The sequence below is a fragment of the Microtus oregoni genome, unplaced genomic scaffold (assembly GCF_018167655.1).
Source record: "Microtus oregoni isolate MIOR12 unplaced genomic scaffold, Mior012 000034F_ref0000314, whole genome shotgun sequence".
Taxonomy (NCBI): Eukaryota; Metazoa; Chordata; class Mammalia; order Rodentia; family Cricetidae; genus Microtus; species Microtus oregoni.
In genome coordinates this window covers 26193342-26221011 of record NW_024543093.1, presented here as the reverse complement: position 1 = coordinate 26221011, position 27670 = coordinate 26193342, and the positions used below count along the sequence as shown (strand labels likewise).

General features: G+C 43.6%; 1 protein-coding gene across 1 annotated transcript in view; it reads right to left on the bottom strand.

Annotated features, from left to right (window-relative positions):
* Positions 1–16116: 16116 nt before the first annotated feature.
* The window catches only part of LOC121432355 (zinc finger protein 704-like), a 194063-nt gene continuing 182509 nt past the window's right edge, over positions 16117–27670 (bottom strand). Inside the window, exon 9 of the mRNA XM_041630221.1 lies at positions 16117–27233. Within this exon, the coding sequence (XP_041486155.1) occupies positions 27122–27233 (112 nt within the window). The 3' untranslated portion in view covers positions 16117–27121. The remainder of the gene's footprint in view (positions 27234–27670) is intronic.

The following is a 27670-nucleotide window of genomic DNA, read 5'->3' as shown; positions in this document are numbered from 1 at the left end:
CCTTAAAATGTTCTGAATTTCTTTGATGTCTGTTTAGTATTTCTTTGTTAATTCACAATTCTGGTAGGAATGGGTCATATTTTTATTTTGGTTATTTGGGCCAAGGGTCTGTCACTCCTGTTTATCCTCTCAGAAAGATAGCTCTTAGATTTGTTGGTTCTTTCCAGTTTTTGTTGATTCTATCATTAATTTCTGCTTTGATTTTTTTATTAGTTTTTGCCATCTACTGGATTTGTTTGGTTTGTTTTTGGTTTTTTTTTTTTTCAAATTCCTTCGTTGCATCATTAAGTCATTTATTTGTGTCCTTTCTGGTTTTATTTTTAAATTAGGCACTTAGAACTATAATGTTCCTACATTGGACTATTTTAATGTGTTACAGAGGTTTTATTATGTTGTAATTTCATGCTCATTTAGTCTCAATAATTTTATTGACATCTTTGAACATTCAGCACTTATCAGTAAGTTTCATTTCCATGGGTGTGTTTATAAGAGATTTTTTCGCTGTCAAATTTAGGTTTCTTGCATTATAAATGGTCAGAAAGGACACTTGCAATTCTTCTTATTTGGTTTTTTGAGACAGAATTTCTCTGTGTAGCCTTGGCTGTCCTGGAACTCACTCTGTAGATCTCCTTGGTCTTGAACTAATAGAGATCTGGCTGCCTTCATTTCCAAGTGCTAGTATTAAAGGCATACGCCACCACTGCCTGGCACCTTCTTCTTAAATAAAGAACATTTCTTTTTATTCTGTTTCTTTTTATTGAAAATAGATTTTTCCCTCACATAATATATACTGACTATATTCGGGGAAGACTGTTTTGTTCATTCCCAGATGCTCAGCTCCAAAATAATTACACAGAAACTATATTATTTAAATCATTGCTTGGCCTATTCGCTCTAACTTCTTATTGGCTAGCTTTTATATCTAAATTTAACGCATCATCACCACGAGGTCGTGGCCTACCAGCAAAGTTTCAGCATGTCTGTCTCCGACAGTGGCTCCATGGCTTCTCTGCCTCTGCCTCCTTTTTCCCTGCATTCAGTTTAGTTTTCCCTGCCTACCTCTATTCACTGTACAGGTTCAAGACAGTTTCTTCATTAACCAGTGGTATTCACCACATAAAGAGGGGAATCCCATGTCACCTACCATTTTCTGTTTAAACAAGGAAGGTTTTAATTTTAACATAGTAAAATTACATACAACAAAACAGTTATCAAGCAAGAATATTATAGTTACAATATTTATATCTACTTTATCTTTTATTATAACTAAGGAAAACTATAACTATAAATTCTTTAACTCCATCAAAGACTCAAGAAGGATATAATATTACCTAAGAAAACAGAAAGTGCATTGTAAACAACTTCCAAAACTCTAGAATTGACAGAGACTTCTTGCTACCTGGACAGTCACCCAAAGTTCTTCTGTACTGTTGGGACATCCATCTTCAGCCTACAGGCCCATAGTATCCGGCAGACTTTTCCATGAAGCAGGAAATTTCAAAGACAGTTCCACCTATATTGACAGTTTGTCAGTCACTTTTTTTCTGTATCCTGCAGAATGTCTCACAGTCTCTTCCATGAAGCAGAAACCCCAAAGGACTATCTTACCTTCAGGCAAGCTCAGCAGTCATCTCTCTGCGGGTCCTGCATGTCCAGTGATGCAGTCCAGGCAAGAGTAGTTTCTTGCCCACATAACTAGCAAACTGCATCAAGAGCCTCTTCAATGCTCATCTTCCTCTTGAAGTAATTGGTGCTGCCAGGAGCAGACATGTTTCAGTGTCATGAACAGTCTTAAGCTCTTAAACATCTTAAATACTATATTCTGAAGGTCTCTGAAAGATTTGAAGAATCCATATCCATCTGAAACACATCTCCTAATGTAGAAAATGTAACTAACATGACTACAAGCTTGACTATTAAAGATGACAATTAACTATATTTCTTAATTATACATTACATTTTAAATAAGCTACACAATCACAATACCTTAATCAAGAACAAAAATATACATATAAAAAGATTGACCTTAAATTTTTATCAATGGAACAAGATCCATACCAATGCAAATCTTTATAGTATATCCCCCTTTAAATATAAAGAAACATTTATAAACAATATTTGGGAATATGGGTTCAGTTCTCTCCAAACTGCTTCCTGCTATTTATTAAGCAAAGTAGTTTTTTGGGGTTGTTCAAAGTGACCTTTCAAGGGGTCTTGATCCATCAAACCATATTAATCTGGAAAGAATCCACAGGTTTTCATCCTCTGTAGAAACAAAAGAAGATCCTCTTTTCCAAAGTAACATATCCTTAGACCCAAATTCTGAAGTCAAGATACCTTTACAATATACATGCTGATTTAGCTTAGAAGCCCATACAGTGAAATGTCTTTCTGTACTTAGCTCCTTCACAATCAAAAATTCAAAGAAAAAACAATAATGTACATAATCCAGACTCTCTGTGTACAGTCCATCTTTATGTGACTTATTTATTTTAAATCTATTACTTTTTTTTTCTGATACTGGTGAATCAGGAAAACCTCTCTTAAAGGAGTTGCAGCATGCTGCCAGCAAGCAAGGCCCATTTGGGAAAAAGCATGTGGATAAACTTTGTTTTTTTTTTCAGTGTCTAGAATTCCTTTGCAAGCCCTCTAAGGTTTTACATGTATTTAGTTGGCCATGTGAGTGCTAATTTGTTGCAGGGAGGCCACTTGTTGGTTCCTGGCTGCTCAGCCCTGATCAGACAGAAACTATATTATTTAAATCACTGCTTGGCCCATTAGCTCTAGCTTCTTATTAACCTTTACATCACCACGAGGTTGTGGCCTATCAGCAAAGTTTCAGCACATGTGTCTCTGGCAGTGGCTCCATGGCTTCTCTCTGACTCTGCCTTCTTTTTCCCAGCATTCAGTTTAGTTTCCCCTGCCTACCTCTATTCCCTTCGCAGGCCCAAGACAGTTTCTTTATTAACCAATGGTATTCACAGCATACAGAGGGGAAATCCCTCATCATGACTATGGGTTTCCCCTCTTTTCACTTTTCCTAGAGTCCCCTCTCCTCCCCTCCCATCCAGGTCTGCCCCAATTCTGTCTCTCATTGGAAAACAAACAGACTTCTAGGGAATACTAATAAAATAAACTGATAAAGTAAAACAAAACTAACATACCAGACTAGGACTAAAGAAATAAACAGAAGGAAAGGAGCCCAGGAAAGGCACAAGAATAGACCCAGAGCAGAGATCCACTCTGTATATTCTGTAATCCCATAACAATACTAAACCAGCAAGAGAACCTTTGTTTACCAAAGTCACAAGCACATGGAGGTGAAGGCTCTGTGTGGACACCAGCTAGACTACTCCGTGTTCAATGAGTTGTGAAGATGCTGTCTTCAAGTAGGTTTCTTGCTGTCAGTCTGTGGGGGAGCAACCTATAGTTTTAGCAACAGACTGGGTTGTTTTGAGTGTCTCCATGGGATCACTTTGTTAGACGTAAACCAGTCCTGGTATTGGAAGCTTCATTTTTTGACAGGAGATGTTCAGTTGGGACTCTGTCTTATCCATCATTTGGCCATTACCTCTCATTTTCTTTCTTGTAACTACTTAATCCTGCCATCCCAGCCCCACCCTCCCATAACTATCCATTCTATATCCTTTTCCTAGAAATCTGTCTCCTAAATCTCTTACTCTGTACCCAACCTCTGTGGTTCTACAGGTGGTAGCTTGGTAATCAATGACTTAACAGCCAATATCTACATATAAGCAAATATAGTCACATTTCTCCTTCTAGGTCTGATTTACGTCATTCAGGGTGATTTTTTCCTAACTCTATCCCTCTACCTGTGAATTTCATGGTTTCATTTTTAACAGATCAGTAGTACTCCATTGGATAAATGTAGCACATTTTCTTTATCCATTCTGTTGAGGGACATCTAGGTTGTTTCCAGTTTCTGACTCTTATGAATTAAACCACAATGAGCATGATTGAGCAAGTGTATCTGTTCTAGGAAGATAGTCCTCTGTGTCTATGTCCATGAGTGTTATAGTTGGATGTTGAGGCAGATCGACTCCCTCTGTGTCTATGCCCATGAGTGTTATAGTTGGATGTTGAGGCAGATCGACTCCCTCTGTGTCTATGCCCATGAGTGTTATAGTTGGATGTTGAGGCAGATCGACACCCTCTGTGTCTATGGCCATGAGTGTTATAGTTGGATGTTGAGGCAGATCGACACCCTCTGTGTCTATGGCCATGAGTGTTATAGTTGGATGTTGAGGCAGATCGACTCCCAGTTTCCTGAGGAACTGCCACTCTGATTTCCACAGTAGCTGTACAAGTTTGCATTTCCACCAGCAATGGAGGAGTGTCCCTCTTACTCCACATCCTTGACAGCAGGAGCTGTCATTTGTGTTTCAGCCACTTTTATGTTCTCTTTATTTATTTCTAATTCTGTTAGTTGGGATAATCTCTCAGTCTTTTAGTTAATATGGATGAGAGCTTGTCAGTCTTGTTGATTTTCTCAATGAACTCGCTTTTGTTGTTGTTGTTGTTGTTGTTTTTGTGAGACAGAGTTTCTTTATGTAACAGTTCTGGCTGTACTGGAACTTGCTTTGTAGACTAGGCTAGCCTCAAATTCAGAGGTCCATCGGCCTCTGTTTCCCAAGTGCTGGATTAAAGTTATAGGCCATCACTACCTAGCTGAACCAACTTTTTGTTTTATTGATTCTTTGTAATTTTTGTTGTCATTTGTTTCTATTTTACTGATTTCAGCTCTGAGTTTGGCTATTTCTTTTGAGTATGATTTGTTTTTGTTTTAGAGCTTTCAGGGGTGCTGTTAAGTCGCTAGTATGAAATCTCTCTTTTTATTTTTATGCAGGCGTTTAGTGCTATGAACTTTCCCTTTAGAACCACTTTCATTATGTCCCATTAATTTGGGTATGCCATCTATTCATCTTCATTCAATTCCAGATAGTCTTTAATTACTACCTTGACCCATTTTTTGTTAGCAGTGAGTTGTGCAGGCTCCCTGAGTTTGTAAGCTTTCTGCTGTTACGACATCCAGCTTTATTCTGCTGTGGAGAGCTAGGATACAGGGTGGTATTTCAATTTTCCTGTACCTGTTGAGACTTGCTTTGTGTCCAAGTGTGTGGTCACTTTGGGAGAAGGTTCCTTAAACTGCTGAGAAGTACGAGTATTCTTTTGTGTTTGGGTGAAATGTCCTGAAAATATCTGTTGCATCCATTTGGTTTATAATGTTAGCTCCAGCATTTCTCTTTTTAGCTTTTGTCTGGATGACCCGTTCATTGGTGAGGGCATTACAGTCTCTCATTATTAGTGCATGAGGGTCAATTTGGGACTTAAGTTGTACTGGTGTTTCTTTTTCTTCTTGGATGCCCTTGTATTTGGTGCATAAATATTAAGAATGGCTATGTCCTCTTGGTGGATTTTTTTCTTAATGAGTATGTAGGACTTCCCTGTCTCTTCTGATTACTTTTGGTTTGAAGTCTATTTTGTCAGATATTAAAATGGCTATACCAGCTTTCTTCTTGGGTCAATTTTCTTGGAGCGTTTTCCTACCCTTTCACCCTGAAGTGATGTCTATCCTTGATGTTGAGGTATATTTCTCAGATGCAGCAGAAGGATGGATCCTGTTTTCATATCCATTCTATTAGTCTGTGTCTTTTTGCTGGGGAATCAAGACCACTGATTTTGAGAGATGGTAGTGAGTGGTGCTTGTCTGTTCCTGTTATTTTATTGTTGTGGTGTGTGTTTCTCTTCCTTTCATTTGGGGTCTGGGATTATTTATTCCTTGGGCTTTTTTAGATGTGGTTAAGCTCTGTAGGTTGGAAGTTTTCTTCTAACACCTTCAGTTGGGCTGGATTTGTAGATAGATACTGCTTAAATTTGTTTTTTTTTTTTTATCATGGAATGTCTTCCTTTCTCATCTATTGTGATTGGAAGTTTTGCTGAGTATAGTAGTCTGGGATAGCATCTGTGGTCTCTTAGAGTTTGTAGAATATCTGTCCAGCCCCTTCTGGCATTTACAGTCTCTGTTAAGAAGTTGGGTGTAATTCTAATAGGTCTGCCTTAGTATGTTACTTGTTCTTTTTCCCTTGTGTCTTTTAATATTCTTTATTATGCACATTTAGTGTTTTCATTATTTTGTGGTGAGGGAACTTTCCTTTTCTGGTCCAGTCCATTTGATGTTCTGTATGCTTCTTGTACCTTGATCAGCATCTCCTTTTTTAGACTAGAAAAATTTTCTTCTATGATTTCGTTGAAAATATTTTCTGTGTCTTTGGCTTGGGTTACTCCTTTATTCCTATTATTCTTAGGTTTTGTGTTTTCACAGTGTCCCAGAATTTTTTTTTGGTTTAATATTTTCTTTGATCCTAGGCATTCATTTCTTCTATTGTGTCTTCAATTTCTGAGATTCTCTTTTTTTAAAAAATATTTATTTATTTATTTATTTATTTATTTATTTATTATGTATACAATATTCTGTCTGTATGCCTGAAGGCCAGAAGAGGGCGCCAGACCTCTTTACAGATGGTTGTGAGCCACCATGTGGTTGCTGGGAATTGAACTCAGGACCTTTGGAAGAGCAGGCAATGCTCTTAACCACTGAGCCATCTCTCCAGCCCCCTGAGATTCTCTTATCCATCTTTTGTAGTCTTTTGGTAAGGCTTGCCTCTGAGGTTCTTGTTCAAGTTCTTATTTCATTTTTAGATTTTTCCTAGCTTAGGTTTTCATTATTGAATCTATTTCTACTTTCAGGTCTTGAACTATTTTATTTATTTTTTCCCACTGTTTGTGTTTTAATAGAATTCTAGAAGGGATTTATTAATTTCTTTTTAAGGACCCCTCTCTTATTTATAAAGGATATTTTAAGGTCTTTGTTTTATGCTTCAACTGTTCTGCAATCTTAGTTGTGACTGTGGTAGGTTTGCTCGGCCCAGGTGAAGACATACTGTCCTGGCTATTACTGGTAGCACTTTTTACACTGGCATCTAGCTATTTGGGCTTGGGAAGATTGTAATTCTAGGTGCTGATGTCTGGTCTTGTCTTTGTTGGGTGGGTGTTTTGTTCCTTAGTTTCTGTTGCCCTCTCTGATTCTTAGGAGGGTGTGGTGTTCACCTGTTGCCTGGTAAGGAGTTTTGGGAATCTGATAGGTGTGGCCACTGGTGGGGTTCTGGGAAAAATGTTTCTAGGTATTGGGAGCTGACACTTAGGAATGCAGATGGGCTAGGAGGTGGAGCTACTGAAGGGCTCTAAGGGAGGGAGGAAACTGAGCACTCCCCCACCATCTGTTTAGCACCCTGAGAATGGGGAAAGGTCACAACAGGTGGCCTGCTGCAGAGCTGGGGATGAACGCAGAGGGTTCAGTTTAGAGGAGATGAGGGAGAAGTGAGGAGCTGCAGTTAGGCTACTGCTTCCCTGGTCGGGGCATCCTGTGGGCTCCCAGGGATAGTGATGTGTGGGAGGAGGCAAGTTTGGCGAGGAAGATCTGTGTGATCATGTGAAATTATTAAAGTTTTTCTGAGTTTGCTAAGATTTGTTTTGTGTCCCAGTATGTAGTCTATTTTAGAGATGCTTCCCTAGGCTGTTGGTAGGATCCATATTTTTTGGTGTTTGGGTGGAATATTCTGTAGATATTGTTTGGTCCATACATTTCATGTATGATGTCATTTAATTCTCTGTTTAGTTTTTGTCTAGACAACCTGTCTGATGGAGGAAGTGGGTTATTGAAATCCCTTAGTATTATTGGTTGGTGCAAGTCTGTGTCTTTTATGCTTTTTATAAAATTGGGTGTGTCTGTGTGTATGTATGTCCGTGTGCATGTATGTATGTATGTGTGTGTGTATGTATGTATGTATGTATGTATGTATGTATGTATGTATGTCTAGGATTGTAGTGTCTTCTTGGTTAATTGTTCCCTTGAGAAGAATGAAGTGTCCTTATGTATCTCTTCTGGTTAGTTTTAGTTTGAGTCTGTTTGCCACAGTTAGGATAGCAATGCCTGCTTGCTTCCTGTTCCCATTTGTTAGAAATACTTTTCTCCATGTTTTTATTTAAGAGGTTGTCAATCTTTAAAGCTGAGTTTCTTGTAGATTACAGTACGATAAACTTAATACATTTATTTAGCCTGTGTCTCTTGATTGGACAGTAGAGGCCTTTAATACTTAAAGTTGTTATTGAGAAGTGTGAGTTGATTGCTCACATTTTTGGTGTTATTGTTTGTGTCCTGTGTTTCAGTAATCCTAGCTTCACTCGTTTTATTTCTGCAGCCTCTTGCTTGTGTTTATTCCTCTCTTCAGTCTGAAATATGCTTCTACTATTCTCTATAGGGCTGGCTTGGTAGGCATGGATTCTTTTAGCCTGTTTACATCATGGAGGGTTTTTTATTTCTTCTTTGGCTACACCTGATAGTTTGGCTGGGTATAGTAGTCTAGTTTTGTATCTGTGGTCATTTAGGATTTTGAGTATTTTGTACCAGACTCTTCTGGCTTCCAAAGTTTTTTTATTGAAAAATCAGTTGTTATTCTAATGTGTTTATGTGTGGCTTGTGTTTTCTTCTCCTTGCAGGTTCCAGCACTTTCTGTTTATTTAGTGTTTTTACTATGATATGCCATGGGGATTTTCTCTTCTGGATTTGTCTATTTGGTGTTTTATGTGCTTCTTGAATCTATATGGGGTATGTCTTTCCTTAGTTTGGGCAAGGTTCCTTCCATGATCTTGTTGAAAATCTGGTCTGTGCCACTGACCTAGAATTATTCTCCATTATCTATGTCCATAATTCAAACATATGATATTTTAGTAGTGTCCTACAGTTCTGGCATGTTTCTGTCCTATATTATTTTTTTCATATTCTGTGCTTGATTGGTCTAATTCTTCTACTGTATCTTTGAGACTGATATTCTATCTTCTTCTTGCTCCACTTAATTGAAAGACTTCTCCTGCATTTTCTAATTGGATTATTATTTTTCAATTTCTGCCTCCAGTTCTCTCAGTGTTTCTACTTCTTTATTTAATTCTCTTTTCAGATCCTACATTGCCTCATAATTCTCCTCCGATATGTCTATGCATGTTTTTGTTTTCTTGGGCATCATTCATGTATTTATTCAAGTTCATTCTCTTCAAGTTTGTTGAGCTGTTTGTAGCCTTATTACAGGCAAGGGCTTCAGAGTGGTCCAGAGCATTGGGTGTGGGAGCCAGGCTCATCTGAGGCCTAAGGTGAAAGCAAGAAGCTAAGGGTTAAAGTGAGGACTCGCTAGGTTGGACTGGAGCATATACCATGCTGGCTAGGGTGGACCTGGAGGATGGACATAATGTGGGCACCAACAAGTTAAGGTCTGGTGGACAAAAAATGCTAAGCAAGCACAAGACACGCATCCTGGTTCACGCCCGGAGGTTGGGAAGGTGTGGGCATGGGCCCTCAGATGGGCTCCATCTAGATAGTTGATTATTTCAGGCTTAATCAAAAGCGGACTCTAGTTGTAGCTACTCTGTCAGTTGTGGCTTCCTTACTTGAGTAGAATAAAATATCTCTTAACACCTTGTCTGTGGCTACGGATCTCATACTTTTTTCCTCATACTTGTCCACATGGCTCACCAGAATTTACTGTCCTCTGGCAAAGCCAGCAATCTTACTTTCCTGGCATACCTAAGCTGTATATTATTTCTCTATCACTGCATCATAACTTAGTTCACAGGCATCTTAATGACCTGCTTCTTTCACTTGCTATAGCAATGGTCTATATTGATGATGCCATGCCGATTGGACCTAGTAAACAGTAAGTAGCAACCACTCTGGACCTCTGATGATGTCATGCTGATTAGACCTAGTAAACAGTAGGTAGCTTTCTCAGGAAAGCATTTGCATATTTTAGAAAAGGAAATAAATTCCTTCCACACTCCAAAGCTAGCCTGGCTATGGCTGTTCCTGGGTGCCAGATCTACCAGCAGCAGACGCCAACACAGAGCTCCTAATACATCATCACCCATGGAGTCACCAGGCTGTTACCGCATAACAAGCCGAATACATTGGACTGCTTCCATCATGGGGCGGGCAATGTTTTGTCCTTACTGGAATACTTACTCTGGTTATGGATTTGCCTTTCCTGATAATTCTTCTGCCAGAACTGCCATTGATGGACTCATAGAATGTCTTATCATTGTTATGTTAGTCTACAAGGAATTGCTTCTGACCAAGGAACTCATTTCACAGCCAAGTACAGAGAGCGGTGAGCTCATGCTCTGGAATTCACTGGTCTCACCATGTTCTCACCATCCTGAAATAGCCGGTTTGATAGTATAGTGGAATGACCTTTTTATAATGTACTTTCTATGGCAACTAGGTGGCAATTGCCTGGGACAGATTGGGCAGAGCTCTGCAGAAGGCTGTATATGCTCCGAATTAGTGTCCAATATAAAATACAGCTTTTCCTATAGCCGGGATTCACAGGTTTATAAAGTGCCGGGATTAAAGACTTGTGCCACCAGCCTGGCCCCCATTAACAAAATTTTTGCTTTCTGTCCCATGGCCTTGTGCTCTGCTGGCTTGGACGTTGATTCAGAGCAGTGTTTATTGCAAGAGACACGGCGACTATCCCACTGAACTGGAATCCAAGACTTCACCCTTACCACCTTAGGTTTCTGTGGCCCTAGACTCAACAGGCTAAGGAAGGAGTTACAGTGCTTGCAGGGGCGAGTGATCCTGATTACTGGCGGTGTGTGTGTGTGTGTGTGTGTGTGTGTGTGTGTGTGTGTGTGCAGATTAAATGGCTTCTCAAGAGAAGGTAAAGGAGGACGTTTGGCGTACAGGAGATCTTTAGGGTGTCTTTTGGTATTACCATGTCCTGATCTGAAGTCCCATAAGGTTGATGGAAGATAGCATTGAAAACCTGTTTGCTTCCCAAGGCTTTCTTAACCCTGGTTTCCAGGCACGTGACCTGTTGATATTGTCTAACTTTGGTTCCTCCAAAGAAATTCTTCATCCTTCTAGTAAACTCTATAGTTGGATCTTAATCTTATCTGTGTGGGATTATTCCTTTTTTTTTTTTTTTGAATTTTTCGAGACAGGGTTTCTCCGTAGCTTTTGGTTCCTGTCCTGGAACTAGCTCTTGTAGACCAGGCTGGTCTCGAACTCACAGAGATCCACCTGCCTCTGCCTCCCGAGTGCTGGGATTAAAGGCATGCGCCACCACCGCCCGGCTGGGATTATTCCTTTTGACCAGTTACGTAGGTGCAGTTGGCGCCCCACATCTCTAGCCATTGCTACAAGGCCAGCAATGAGCTATACTGCAGCATCTGACCTGGGGTATTTTCCTGTGATGATCTTGGCATGATAGTGCCACAGAAAGGAACAGACTGTACACCAGGAGGCTCTGTGGTGGTGTTGAAAGGGGTAGTGACAGGCCTGCTAATTGTGGGCTGTGTGAAGGCAGGGTTTGTGGGTAGTGGACAGGTTTTACTTGGTGGTGAGAACGGTTGTTTTCAGGCTTCCAGGGTATACCACTCTTTGGGGGAATAGACTCGGGGGTCAGCCACCAGGCCAATGTCTGCTGCTTAGAGCAGTGGACGTCACCCCTCTCACAGAGGGCATTCACTGTGACCAACACTGCTTGTCCCCTTGTGCCCTGTCTGTGATATTGTGGGTTTCTCGGGTTCTATTTTCTGTTGGCTAGGCAATACTTGTTTAGAATTAAACTAAAAGATAAAACCAGAGAAGCATTCCTTGCAATACCCTGACCCTACTCCTGAAAGTGTTAAATCTTAATGGCAGCCTAGCCCCTCTCCTGTGTCAAAGACCCAAATGTTCTCATGACTTCATCGCATTTGCTCTGTGTTTTAATAGCATAGACCTCTGCTGCAGCTTGTTTCACTTAGAAGCATTAGCTTTTTCTACTTATCTACGGAATTCTTGCTATGTGCAGGGCAATTCTACATAAAAACGGTACGTATAATTCTACATTTTGTCTCATGTGTTGGGTAACTGTCATTTAATCGATACAGTCATTTGGGGTTGGCAATTCTGAAGATATATTTATTAAAAAGAAGATTCAAGATTCTGAGTTATATAGGTATCTGTGTCAGTTTTTAAATGTCTCTCTCTTTGCTTTTTGCTTTTGGTTTGGGTCAGGCAATGATAGGTTGAAAGCAGAGTGTATCTCTCTGAACAGTGTGCTTATTCATTTAAAAACATGTTGAGACTTGATGCACCGCACACGGTGGCCACCGTGAGCAGGAGTCAGCCTGCGCCCCTGACAGAGTTCTTGGGCGGGACTTTTGGAGGCTCGGGAGCTTCATATTTTGCATTAGAGAAATTTGTGACATCCTCAGGTGTTTTCCGCTGCTGTCCCTTGGGACAGCTAACATCGGATAGGAACTTGTTCACTGAGTACAATTATTCCTCTGAATCAGTGGGAGCTTGGTTCTAGGACCCCCTTGGACACCCAGATCCTAATACTCAAGTTCCCTCTTTGAAATTGTGTGGTATTTTCATATGACCTACACACATCTCCTGGAACACTTCAAAACATCCCAAGATTTTTTAGTATCTTGTGTAGATGCTGTCTGAATAGCAGTTATTCTGTTTAGAGAGTAATTTTTTTTAAAAAATCTGTATATGCCCAGTACCAAAACAACTCCCCTGCTCCAGGCATTTACAATCTGTGGTTGGTTAAATTCTTGTGCAGTCCTCATAGAAAGGGCTAGATGATTTCACACTCCTTTGTAGGCAAGCATTTGTGGCCTAAGACTCTCCTTAGCTTTTCCTGTTTCCTCACACATTAAGGCTTCCCAGCCTGCTGCAGCTGCTGTCTGTGCAGGAGAGCATTCCTGGAGTTGCAGGATAGGCAGTTCAAGCACTGTTCACTGTTGTGGGACAATGGTCTGGATCCTGTCAATTGTATTTTAATAAAACACTGATTGGCCAGTAGCCAGGCAGGAAGTAGAGGCGGAACAACCAGGCAGGAAATAGAGGTGGGCAAACGAGAATAGGAGAATTCTGGGAAGAGGAAAGACTCAGTCTTCAGTGGTCACCCAGATGTAAAGGACGCAGATGAGAATGCCTCGCTAAGGAAAGGTATCAAGCCACGTGGCTAACACAGACAAGAATTATGGGTTAAGATGTAAGAAAGAATTAATAAGAAGCCTGAGCATATAGGCCAACTAGTTTATAATTAATGTAGACCTCTGTGTGTTTCTTTGGGACTGAACAACTGCAGGACTGGGCAGGACAGAAACCTCAGTCAACTGTTCACTGATACTGATGTTCTTGTCTGTCCTTTGTGGCTAAAACACAGGCACCAAGTCAAACATCTAGGACACTCTCCTCAGGAGTACAGAGGCTGGAGGATGGCAGCACTGTCAAAGGAGAGCTGGCATCGTATCTGGGCCTCGCAGATAAGTTATGGGTTAGAACAAAGAAGCTCTGGTTGTCTTCTATGAACCAAGCTTCCCTTGCAGTGGATTTGTGGAGGGTATATGTGTAAGAGGAGATAGAAAAGATGAGAATGAACATCTAGAAAGAGGTAGAAGGACATGGTGAAGATGTGAAGAATGAGGTACAGCATGGCCCAGACAGCTTCAACAGAAGATCAGTAGTAGGTCTGTATGCGACTCACAGTGGACCATGTAGAAATGGGTCTGAAAGGCAAGGAGTGATCACCGGGTGAACTCAGGGAGAGGAGAACCCAGTACCCTGCGCTCGGTGGACTTGAACCATTTAATTAACCTTTATGAATATGACTCTTGGATAAAGATGACTCAGCTGCTCTACTGTTGGACAGGAGTGAACCCTGTCCACTGTATATATGCTGCCTCCTTCACACCCATAAAGTCTAATATGTATAAAGTTCTAGGAGGTTTATAATAGAGCAATTATCATACTATACTGTAACATGTATGTAAATGTGTTCTTTCATGATTTAACTGGTGCAGATGTGTAAATCTGTGTGTGGGAGCAAGCATGTGAGTACAGAAGCCAGGAGGAAGATGCCAGCTTCCCTGGGGCTGGAGTTGCCAGGCTGTTGTCAGTCAGTAGCCTGACCTGGGTGCTGGGAACCAAATTCAGGTCATCCAGAAGAGCAACCACTAGTTCTCTTAACCACTGAGCTCTTTCCAGCCCCTCTAAAAACACTGTACCAGCCTCTTCCTTGTGATGTGGGATGCTAAACTGCTTCCATGAGAAGAAAGTGAACACCACAGGCACTGGGATACAGTGCTAGGTTACTACTGACCACACGATCATTTTAAGGACCATTGTGAAGCCACGGCAATGCTAACTGACCACCTCTAGCTGAAACAGAGCTCCAGGTGAGAGGTTCCACCACAATGCCATAGAGGTGTGGTGAGAAAGTCCCAGCCCTGTTGCCTGGCAACGAGAAGCAAGCAGCCTTGGTAGCATCTCCTGCACCTGGTCCCTGTGCTGAAGACAAGGCAATCAAGGAAGTTCTGTGAGTGGGAGGTGACTAGGCTGGAGCAAGCGATAGGTATCTGTGCTGGCTGGTTTTATGTGTCACTTTAACACAAGCAGAGTCTCAGAGCGGAAGAAACATCAGCTGAGGAAAAGCCTTCATGAGATCCAGCTGGAAGGCATTTTTTCAACTAGTTATCATTGGGGGAAGAGTCTAGCATGGTGCATGGTGCCATGCCCATGCTGCTAGTCGGGGGTCTGTGAGCAAGCCAGGGGAAGCAGGTCAGTAAGCAGCACCCTCCATGGCCTCTGCATCCGCTCCTGCCTCTGGGATCCTGCCGTTTGAGTTCCTGCCCTGACTTCCTTTGGTGATGAACAGCAATGTGGAAGAGTAAGCTGAATAAACCTTTCCTCCCCAAATTGCTTTTTGGTCATGGTGTTTTCATTGAAGCAATAGATGAAAATATCCCTAAGACAGTATCCAACTGCATCCACTAATCCCCCACTCAGTAGGCAGATACGAAACCTGGCCACATAGAGCTCATCTTATTAACTGTCATGAATACTAACCACCACACCCCAACGCACATGTGCAGGGCATTTTTATTTTAGAAGGAGCTGTACAAAGTTGAATTGAGAAGATTCCGGTATTTGACGAGAGATATCTGAGTATCAGAGGGCTCTGTATGGCAGAGTATTTTGGCGTTCATCTGTTGATGTGTACCTGGACATGTGGTGTTTCAGGACCCCCGTTTACCCATTTGTCTGAGGCTACAGCATTGGCGCTAGGTCAGCTGCTCAGGACCAGTAGCGCACACTCCTCACTCTCTCAGGCTGGCTGGACTAGAAAGGGATATTGCTTAAGCCAGGCTCATCAACTTTATGATCATCCTAATACTTGAAAATTTAAGTATTAAAAAGTGCAGTAGTTAGTTCATCTAGCCATAGGGAAACTGGCTTCCAAAGCTTCCATTGCTGCACACGTGTATCTGGCTCTTGGAGGTGGACACAGTCAGTTCTGTGGCAAGAAACCTGTTCAGTGGAGGCTTAGCATTGGTACCGACATGGGGCATGGTTTTCTTAACACAGGGCCGGAAACAGGCAAGCAGCTGTGGTCTGGGCAAAAACAGTGGTTCAAGGTGTAGGCAGGAGGCTGAGCGTGGGAGTGGCCTTGATGGCGAACAATTGATATAATGAAGGTATGTCTTTGCTTTTAAACAGTTGTTACAATTCTAGGCTAAATCCCAAACGTCCTATTGAGTTTGGGTGTGCTTCACACACTTGTGTGTTTAAATGCTAAGCCTTTAGCTGGTGGCCCTGTCCTGGGAAGCTAGGTTTGGGGAGGAGACAGCATCTAGCTGGAGGCAGTGGGTCCCTGGCTTAGGGAGGAGACTGGCACTGCTTTTGACTGGAGGATCTGATTTCTGGTTTGCCAAGATGTAACTAGCTGTGCTGCATAGTTTAGTTGTCATGGAAACAAAACTGTAGCCTCCATGCCCCCTACCATGATGGATTAGAGTCCCATAAACCATGAGCCAAAAAACCCTCCTTCTCTCCCTCCCTCAAGTTGCTGTAGACATTCTGCTGCAGAATCGAACAAGTAAGCAATACACTTATGACTCTGGATATAAATGGTAGGCCTTGCATAAATAAATGGCTCCAAATAGAAGCAGATACACAAAAATTTTTATTAAGTGGAAGTTAGACTTACTTCGTGGTGATTAACCAGTTACAAGTGCATCTAAATTCATGAGTGTGGACACCGTATAAATCAGAAGGGTCTTACTGAAAGACCCGTATTCTGGCTTGGTTTGTGCCAGTGCAAGCCAAGGGTAGAACCATACACAGAGTCAGTACAGGTTGACGATGACGTCAGACAAGATTGGCAACACCATAGTAATTGTTACAGCTAAGCATTACAGAACATGAAAGTCCAAAGACCAGAAGACTATTTCTAGAGGGTTCTTACTCTACACCTTCCCCTCTAAAACATGCTTTGAGGACCACCCAGCAAGTCCTCCTCTCTGGGGGACACACAACGGGCCAGCAATACTATGAACTTCTGCTGGTCCTCTGGATGCCCTCTGTAAGTGGGCAGCAGCCGTCCCCTTGGGAAAGTGCAGTTTAACTGGTGTGAACATTTTCTTTTGTAAATCTTGAAACTGAAAAATTTTCTTCTTTTCCAATTAGCACCAGTTTATTTTAAAATACTTTTTCCTGGTGTTAAATTTTAGGAAACATTTTGTAAAACACAAAGTCCAGAACAATAAAGGACAAAAAAAATTTAAAAAATGTGTTAGGAACAGCATTTAGAAAAACAACATCATTGAAACATTTGACAAATCTATGTACAGTGGGCCAAAAGCTGGCAAGGAGCATGGCTGAGGAACAGTCTCAGAAAATGTCTCTCTCCACCTGAACCTCTGCAGGCCGTACTTACAGACAGAAACAGTATCGGAACATCTGGATTTGGCTAAAAATCATATAAAAAGACAGGCCGCCCCTCCCCCACTAACTTCTAATAAGGTAGCAAACACATCCAGCATGACCTAAGTACCGGGTTTAGAAGCGTGTTTTCCCATATTTTACAAACAGCCTAGAAAGCTCAGCAGACACAGAAGAGAACCAGAGCAGCAGAGAAACGGAGTGCGTCCCTCATTGTCAGCTGGAGGATGGAGACAGCACTGAAGAGGAAAGACCCTTATCAGAGGGAAGGTCTCATGAAAATGCCTAGGAGGCTGGAGAAATTCGGGTATATTCTATACAGATTTTTCAAGATATAAGTGATCATCTCCGTGTAATTTTGAGAAAATTGACTATTTGCCTTGTCAGATAGTATTTTTATATTTTGTTCTTTGAAACTATAGCCTAAACTCTTTGAAAAACACTCCTACCCTGGCTGGGTGGAGAGTTAACCACAACAGACAGACCTTTCTACAGTTTCCTTTGCCGCTTCTTCCTATTTCCCAGTGCTGGGGACTGAAGCCAGGCCCTCGCATGAGCCAGGTCAGTGCTCTGCCAAGCCCCATCCCTGGCCCTCGTCCCCCTGTTGATCCATCTGACTACAGCACCAGTCTCTAAGGACTCGGCACAGTCTGTGAATGCCACATGGGCAGTGTATCCTCAGCCCCTGTACTGGCTAGAGTTTGTTTTTTGCTCTTTCTGAGTCCGGAGCTCAGATGAAAGTCTGGATGCACTGTCTTTGAAACCATCGGACAAGAAAACAAAGGCACCCCACACCCTTATGAAGATTTGTATTCTCATTTATTTTGAATAATCTGTAGTTGTGATAAGTTTCTATGAAAAAAAAGTTCTTGGATTTGATATAAAATACATGTTTCTCTTTGAAAATGCATAGTTTATAATTTTATACATTCACTCATTATTAAAGACTTTGTAAGGAAGTACTTACCCCTGAATGATGGCAAGATTGTACCTCGAAAGACCTCTATGTATGCTGGATAGCACTGCCGTGACACCTTTGGTCAGTGCCTGTCCGTGCTCATAGCTGCCACCCCAGTGTCCCAGAGGCCACTCCCTCCACTTCAGTTTGGCTTCTGTTATGAGACAGCATTTCCCCTAACTACCCCACTTTAAATATTCGGTAACTTTTTCCCCAGATATTTTGGTGTAGAAAACAATTTCAAAGGTGGCTCACCTTTAACATCGGAGTTTGCGTGTAAATCCCACCACTAAGGGCAATGGAGGACCTGCAGCTAATAGTCCCCCCTCCAGCCCCTCCTGTGCAAACAATGACCACAGGCCGCTTGACATTTGCTTTTGATGATAACCTTGAACCCTTTGGGGCCTAGTGCGTGTTTTCTTACCCTGAGTTCTTCCATGCATATGGGACTTTGCTATGAAGTATTCTGGAAACTTACACTAGGGCATACGAGCTGATCCATAGAGTGTTTGAGTGGCTGACCACAGTCCAGCCATTAATTACAAAGACAGGACTTTTAGGGCACACCGTAGGGAAACATGGAGTAATGGCTTGTTTATACTGTCCGATCCACAGGCCTGACTCATGTTTACACCCAGGGTATTTTTAGTTGCCATAGGAGCTGTGCGCACTGGGAGGTACCATGTGCTTTCTGCAACCTTTGGATTTTATTGGAGCTTTCTCCAGTCAGGACACTGGGGTTGATCTTGCCATGTCACAGCCACTGACTATCATCTGTCAGTTTGGGGATGGATTCCCCGAGGGTAACTCAAACTCAAGAACAGCCAAAAGCCCTTAGGGCGCCCTTTTCCATTTCTGTCTTGTTACCTATGCCTGAAATAAGGGGTGGTAAGAGATGAATGTTTAACAAGGTGAACAGATTGAAGTAGTTTTTGCTTTCCAGACACAAAACAGAAACAATTCTATCCCAAAGGCACCCCGCCATCACACAGGGAAGGCCAATTCCATCCCTGTACTCCTATCCTCAGGCAGAAGCCAGAGCCTGGAAGGTTTTTATCCTAGGCCTCCCTTCTAATGCAGACACAGACGTCAGCACCCTTTGCCCAGCCAGCTCTCACCTCTGTGCAATGGCTGTAAGGAGAGCCCTAAGCCACAGGGGAGGCAGGGCCAGGGACTTCTCTCAGAGATCTGAAATGGATCTTCTGTACTCAGTGTGTTAGGATGGTGCTGAGGGAGACAGACCTGTTCAGACAGGGACCGGCACTTTCCTTGAAGGATGGCGGTAGCCTCTGCTGAGCAAGATGAGCAAGACAGGGGTAAGCATCCATGCCCTGGGAGACTTCAGAGGAACAGCCAGAAAGCAACCAGTGAAGAATGGCTCATCCCTGGCTTTGGAAATGAACCAAGACAACTCTCAGTCCTCTGGGTTGGGGAGATGAGGACCTTAAAAAAGGACTAAAAAAGTGTCCACCAGACAAGCTGCATACTGCTGCCAGGTGGCTGAAAATGGCAATTAGCCGGGGACTTCTCCCAGAGTCGCCAAGTTCCGTCTTCTTTGGGATGCTGGTTTCTTCTTCAGCTAGGGACAGTCAATGCAGACAGAAATGGGAGGCACCTTGGTTTCCCCAACTGTTTCTGTCTTTAATGATAGCTCGCTTGCCTTTTTCAGGGGTTGCCATGTTCCACTCTGGCTATTTTTTTAATTAAATTTTGGGGGAATTGATCCTAAAAAGGAAGTCTAACAGTCAGCCCCCAGGATGACTTTCTGGTGGTATTGCAGCATGAGGGGTGCTGTCTTCGAATGCTCACAAGTCTATGGATAATACCATAGAGGAAGAATACTAAAAAGAGGACTACTATTTAATTCTGAACCTTACCTCAAAGTCTAGTTATTTGCTCTCTTGTTCACGATTACTATGTGTGCCAGCGACATCAGTGCAAAGCTATACCACGAGCTGTCTTTCCACCACGTAGGAAAGGGCTAAACCATTCCGCCTCCAAGCACTGAATTACTTACAACAGTACGGCATCGTTAATAATAATAATAAGTGACCCTGCTAATGAACTAGGTAACAGGTCAATACAGGTTTCTGGGCGCTCCTTCTAGTCCTCTGACAAAAGTCCTTGTGAACTTTACTCTGAACTGGGGATGTTCCAACTCAGCCTGGCACACAGAGCCTTGGATGAAGGACATTCATACCCTGGACAGCCTTTTACTCATCCCAGTAGATACAACCCCAAACTTTGCCTGCACTGTTTAACGTGCATTCAAATGTAAACGCAAGGAGTATGAAAAGCTAGAAGCCAGCAGCAAAGTATTTTTCCCCCAAGGAGTCAAAATTTTTTATTTAGAATATTGCTTTAGCTAATAAATTCCTTGGTGACCAGCACGGTAGCTGTAGTAAGGGGTACACTTGGGGGTGACTACATTTGCATTTAGTAACACAAGTGAGTGTGCTCTTTACTTCTGCATGGAGAACATGGCAGCCTCTTGAGTCACGCTGGACCACAGCCAAGCCAGTCCCTTCTTCCCTCTTTGCAGGTAACGATGGTGCCGACTCACTGGGTTCGAGACTACTCTGGACTGCCATGGATTGGGGGAGTGACCTTAGTTTTCTACACTAGGTTCTTATGAAGATCAAAGGAAATAATGTCTGAATGAGACACGTTTTACCATAAGGACTGTCCCAATAACATCTGGACTTCAATATAAGATAGACTTAAAAATAATGTAGTGGCTCTGGTGAAAATCTGCCCAGCCCCCACCCCCACACAACAAAGTTATTCTCATTTTGATTTTGTCGTCAAAGATGTGATGGTTTTCTATGTGGAAAAGCTTCCTTTTAAGGGAACGGGCACCCCAAACACCCAATGCCTATTAGTGCGGAAGGACCTTGACGGATCAGAGCTGAACAAGGGTAAGAGTGGCCTGGGAAGCATGGAGAGGGCAGAGGGCTTTGGCATAAGAGGCGCCATGTGTCACCTTCAAACTTGAGGGGCACCTGGCGGTCTTCTACAAAGGCACAAGACTGCTTTCCGTTTCGTCTCGCCAGCCCTTCATCACAGTGGTCACGGTAGCAGACACAGTAAGAGTCAGGATCACAGCTACTTAGTACTTTGGGGTGTGGCCTGGATGTGGCAGGAGGCAGCTCTCAGCAGAGCTGGGAAACGACTTAGTACGTCCTGATTGTGGCAAGGCTGACTAAGAATACGACGTGACTATGTTGCCGCCCATGAGAATAATCTCTCGGGATATTGCTCAGACTGTGCCCGCATGTCCATTCTGTGGTGCTCGGGGAGGAACGGGGCCTGTCAGCCAAGGAATGTGGGACTGACTTCCAGAGCTCAAACTGTGGCACAAGACCCCTCTGTCCTCACGCAGCTTTTCTTTGGTCTCTAGTACTGGCCAAGAATGTGTGTTGGTGGTCAACACTGAACTGTCTCCAGCTGGGATCTAGCAACCTGGCCTGATGTCTGTGGGTTCTGATAGTCAGAAGCTCAGTGGGGCTCAGTATGGGTGTTCCTTCTCAGAAGATGTCAGCTGCCTAGCCTAACACCATTTCCACCAGTCCCTAGTGTGCACTGACCGTCTACAGGACTTGTCCAGGCATCCTAAAGCAGCCTCTGTACAGACGCTTCCATTCGCAGGTGGAATGAGACGCACACAGTGCAAAACAACGTAGTAGTGAACACTGCTGGGCACTCTCGTGCTCCTGGTGGTGCCAGGACAGACCGGGTGCCGAGCTGCATGGGGCTGCCTCATGCTGTGCATTTATTATCCTCACGGAACAGATCTAACCCTTATGCGGAACTATGGCCTGGCTGGCCTTCTGACCACTCGCTGAGTTACCCAACAAGTGCTCGGCTGTCCTGCTGTGTCTGCAAACTTAGCAAAACCAAACTAGCTTTACGATCACTGACCACTTGGAAGGAAAAGATGCCTTCTTTACCAGTGCATGGGCTTGAGGACGTGGGGCAGCTTAGATCCCAACTCTCTGTGTAGGTCCCTGCGTGGTTCTTATGTCCCATGGGAATACTGCCACCTTCTGCTCACAACCTTGTGTGCCTGGGAGGTTTTCATCGTGAAAAACAAAAGTCAAACAAAGCAGTTATTCTGATGAGGAAATTATTCAGTCGGTGCTGAGAATAAAATCGTCTCAAACGCTGACTGGTTACAAGTTCTTTGGGTGTGTATCCTATGAGTCTAGCCATTCCCACCAAATGATACTTGTTCATTAAATGCAGGCATGTAGCTCCAATAGACCAACAGGAGAACTCAACACAATTCATTTACACTAGAGGGATACTTTTTCCATAGCCTAGGAGTCTATCTGTGAGCATCTCCTCTTATGTTTAATATATCAAACGTGAATCTTCACATGACCCTCCCCCCCATGCTCTGAAAACACACTGGTCCTGATAAGGGGAAGTTGCTGCTACATCGATTCTCTTGCAAATAACCTTTCTGTCTGTTCTGCATTCCGACCCTTGCTCAGAGGGTTTAAAAAGTACGCATCAAAACACTTGCTTAAAAGAGGCATAGCCCTTGGATTGGTGAACAGGAACTGTGTACCATATCAACACTTCCTGTCAGTTAAAATACTGCATTTTTTAAAAATAAGCTACAATGTATAAAACCAAGGTCATTTCCCACAAAGTGTTCATGTTCTCTGTCATTATAAAACACTGTATCTTGTAAAATATTTCCAGTTCTGATAAACTTGAGAAGTACTAACGCTCATTATAAAAGTGACATGTCTCTTGTAGATGCTGAAGCAGTATATTTCTTTCATTTGGAAATTTAAGTTGTAATTATTATTGTACTTAAGATTATATCACACATTACAATTGTGATCCTCAGACCCACACAACAAAAGTTATAAAACACGAGATTGTCTTCGGAAAACAAGGAGCTATTTACAAAACAGGACAGGAGACGAAGCTCTCACTTTGATTGCTCGTCCTGTGGCAGGTACACTCTTTAAAGCATGTGTATCACTGGAAATAGACCTTTCCAATGTCAGTCAGCAGAAGCAAGTCAGTCGCGAGTACATTACGTACTTCCTTGCTCTGTGTTGGTGTGCGTTACTCAGGACAATTGGTACCTAAAAGTGCTAACCTTATTGAATTTACTAACTTTCCATTTGGCTAAATTTCTACAATGCAGAAAAGACAGGATGAAATGGTTGCAACATGGAGAAATCCCCATAGGTAGGAGGACAGGGGAGCCTGTGTGCTGCTGGTGGGTTTCTTCCAGAAATAAACTTTCCAGTTGACTCATATGCTTGCATGCCCCACACCGTAAGACCCGCGCCTCCATACTACCTGCTGTGTCGCCCATTTGTATCTACTGACACAGGTCAATGCTACAGATGACATGGGTGGTGGGAATCCCACAGGATGTGAGAAAGAGCAGCACCTTGTCCACAGCAGTGAGCTCCTCAACATGGCACTAGAGCGAAGCCCGGGTCTCCAACAGCACTCTTTCACCTAGGGAACGCTGTGCAGAGCTGATCAATAACTGCCCAAACCAGGAGATTACAACAGGGAACAGCGAGGCTCCTTGTTCACAATCACATTCAGGGAAAGCCTCACCGTGTCTACGAATACCCGGGCTCAAACACCAGTCAGCTTTAGGTCGGCTACAAAAAGACAGTGGGTGCATCTGCCACACCTCACGGAAGCTGACACTGTCCAGTTGGCATGGATTTGTCTTGAAATGATACTGAGTTCACATGAAAAAAAAAATCAACTTGTTCTGACAAGAAACGACTTGAGACCATACAATTCCTCCTAGTCCTGGGGTTCTCCAGATCTGTCTTCGCACATCCTTCCTGCTTCCCTGAGGAAATGAGCAGTGTTACAGTATTCTGCTGCTAAGCTCGATGTATTCTCCTGCGCAGATACAGTCCTCACCTCGTTCTCAAACCTACTCCAGTGAGGGCCACCCTTGTCATGTAGTACAGTTGAAGTGAGAGATGAAATGGACTCTTGCAAGGTTGGCTCACTAGGAGCCCAGAGATGACAGACTTCAACTTCTGACATCTTGAATTGCAATGGGGAACAATTCAATTTCAGAATTTTTTTGCAACATACATGTGACCATCTCTGAAGAGAGTGCTATTCTTTACTGATAATGCTCATTTGGAGCTTGGTCACAGGAGGCAAGGGATCATCTCCTAAGGAAACCTCTTGGCCATGGAGCTGTCAAGAGTCACTCTAAAGCCCACTCTGCTTCCGAAACCCATTGCTTTCTTCCTGACGCTGGCTTTTCTCACTCCACAGAGAAACTTCCGGACAAAAGATGGCAGAAGGGTAAGCCTCGACAAAGCAGCTCCTGTCCTGTTTCAGACAGTTGCAACAGACATGGAGGATCCCTGGCTGCTTAGCCCCAAGATGAGCTGGAGGCAGGAGGGCTCAGGTCTCCTGCACTGCCTCCTGGACATACTTGCTACCCTGGGGGTTTTCTCCATGTTGTCTTGCTGACTTCCATACACAAAGTGTTCATCCTCCAGGAAGGCTGAGGCTGGAAACTATTGCCTGTCGCGTCCATTGCGCTTGCTTTGCCTGGCTAGAGAATGTGCTGTCAGTCACTGAAATACGTTCTCAGGGAGAAATGAGAAACCTGTTTTGGAGAAAGGGACATCATGGAAGAAAAAGAATCAGACATTTCCACTGGACAGGAATTCAGTGCGCGCACCCTTCCTTTGTAGACAGGGCTGTTAGCCCTGGGGATGCACACAGCTGTAGGCTAGCAGCCAGCTCGCCTGGGATACGTCTTCTCATCCATTCTCTCTTTGCTTCTCCACAAAATGCAGACACAAAAAGAACTTAGCTTCATGGAGATGGCATCAGATGAAAAGTCAGGCTTCATTTGGCACTTCATTTGGTTCCCCAAATAACAAAATAACTACTTAAAAAAATGTAACTCATAACAAAATGTAACTCATATAATCAGCAACTGTATGTTGCAATCCAGAGCTTTCTGGTTCCCTGGAGATTGCACCCTTCCACACTGGGAACGGGCAGCATGTGTGTTCAGAACTGGCCTTAGGACTTGTCTGCACCTGGAAGCCCGATGAGGGCTGGCCATGCAGAAGAGCTGGTGTGATGAAGGCTGCAGAGGACAGGAGGGACCCAGGCTCCGCTGACAATGTGCAGTTATGCAGAACTACCCTTGGGCTGTGTCTGGGGGAGACGGCCACGACGCCTTGCTTAAGGATTGTTCTCATGCATAGCGCATTCCTTCACCCCGAAGTCCTTCAGGAGAAGATGGATTTGACTTCACATCATTGCAGTATTTTGATTAAAGTCTTCATCTGAGATAAAATAAATTCCAGGAAACTTTGCTGAGGAGAAAAACCTCTGGCCTAGGGTCCATCTATTATTTAAGCACATAGTGAGCTTGATCAGACAGCTGGCCATGACAATCTGTGTGTGGCTCAGGACTTCTTGGACCAGCTAGGACATCACTTCACAGCAGAGACTACTGGAGATAGGAGAGAGGACATACCCGGGGGGAGGGAGAGTGGGGAACACCTCAGCTCTGTGTTTAAAAAAAATGTTGTTTCCTGGTTACCGTCAAAACACCCAGGAGAGCCAGTGCCCTGATGTCGACTATCAGCCTATGGGGAATCAGATAGAGCACATTTTCTTGTCTCTTGAAATAATTTTTTTTCTTTTAAATACCTGAAGAAACAGATCAGGATCTCTTTCAAGAAATAATCTTGTAAAAAGTCACATGAATTTAAAAAATAAGATTGCCAAAATACATGAAGGCAGAAATTCAGGGTGTTGCGCTGCAGAACCTCCATATGACCCTAACATAAAAGGGGTCTCTGATTGCTAGATGACTTCGTCCCACTCTGTAAAAAAGCGCTATGTACAATCTTTAAACATATATTAAGCTTTTCTCTGTGCAATTTCACTTAACATTCGTATGGCTGACACCACGCCCCCAACCCCAGTGCCTCCTCTAAGGTGCTCTTACTCTTACTTTGCATAGGTACAGGACATCCAGTTCTTTAAGCAGGGCAGAAGTGTTCTGACGAGGCTTGGTGGCTGCCTACCACGCTCCAGCCCTCAAACATGCAAATCCACTGATTTAGACATTCCATAGGCATTCCAGTGCAAGCCCTGGCCCTATTAGATGGGGAGAGTCCTATACCAAGATGCATTTCCCTTTGGGCATCCCCTAAGTTAGTTTCTGAGCAAATTCTTAATTCATCTCTCTAATATTTTTGTAAGAAACGAAAGGTTTCTATCTGTTATCCATATATGCCACTCTGTCCACTAACTCACCCTACGACATGTGGAGCATGCCATGGATAAAAGTGCACTCAGAAGGGAGGTGGATCTGCTGCCCTGGTGGAACTCTCTCACAGACGGGGGCACGACAGCCACCCTCTGCCTGGAGCACAGCTGTGAGGCAGTCTGGAGATTTCCACTTGGCAGTGTTTGGAGAGCAGGATGACAGCCCACGGTCCTGGCCACAGATTGACCAGACAAAGCCAGGCACTGCCCCAGCTGCAGTTCCTGTGACATTCCTGAAAGAAGCGTCGAGGCTTACCAGATGGCCCCGGTGCCAGCTCTCACCTGAGCTGTGCCAGGCAGAGAAGTAGGTGGACCACCACTTGGGGGCCAAGGACGACTCCCAGATGCTTTCTGAAGTGGCTCGTGGCCTCAGCCTGCAGCTGAAGTCTGCCTGTGATTCCCACTGCCAGTCACTTTTGGCCTCAAGCTACCTGGGGCTCCAAGCTACCATCTTTACAAGGTTTCTCCTTGGGTCCTTTGTGAAAACAAAACAGACACAGAAGAAGACAGCCAGACTGCAGCTCTTTCTTCAAATACATCATGATCCAGACTGCTCCAAGCAGCTGGCTGGAAAACAGGGAGACGGCTATTCACAAGGTGGGTTATCCTTTGTACAAATACTAGCTAATATTGTGTAGCTTATGAATGTACTGTTTACGTGTGAAAACCCCTTGAAAATACCATAATTCAGAAAGCTTATCAAAATCTTTCTAGGTAAAATGGCCTGGTTGGTTAGGTTGCTACAGAAGTCCAGTTTTAAGACCAGACGGAGAGTAAGCAAAGTTACTTTTCTTTTGAAGGAAAAAGTCACTTTTGCTGCTCTTGTCTGGGCTCTCAGAGCAGTGCAGGTGCTGATATTTTTTTTTTTTTGCTTTAATTCCACCATGGAATTATATTCCCAGAATTCCAGGAAAGGCTTTCCCTGGGCCTTGAATGGCTTCCTTTGGAAGGAGAGGCTTTCTCACCACCCGTCGTGAGAGTGGGGCAGGGATGGCTCAGTCGATGAAGCGCTGGCACGCCTTCTTCCAGCGGCAGGCGGTGCACCACATGTCCCGGTTTTCCATCCCATAAACTTTGCGGCACTTTTTGCCTTCACCTCTGGGCTTCCTGTAGGACAGACAGCACAGATATGTTCAGGGACAGGGCCTTCTGGAGAGAGTTCAGAAGAGTGAGGGGGCAAGAGAAAGACAAAAGCCTGCCCAGAGGGAGCAGAAGCTCTCTGCAGGCTGGGTATTTGCCCGGCCGCTCTACTTAAGCTGCTCCTAAATTTCATTCATGGAAATGTCCATCTGGTCATTTTGTAAGGTTAAGGAAGTAAACAGAGGAGTTAGGGACTGGGAAGAAAGCAGCTGCTGTTCCAGCACGAGGAGTAAGTTTGGACCGCCAGAACCTGAAGAGCTGAACCTGACAGCACGCGTCTGTAATCCTAGCACTTACACAGCATGGCGGGAGGCACGGACAGGGAGATCCCTGCAAGCTCTTGGGCCAGCTCGCCTGGCATACGCGGTGGGTGAATGAGAGATCCTGTCCAAGTATGGTAGTAG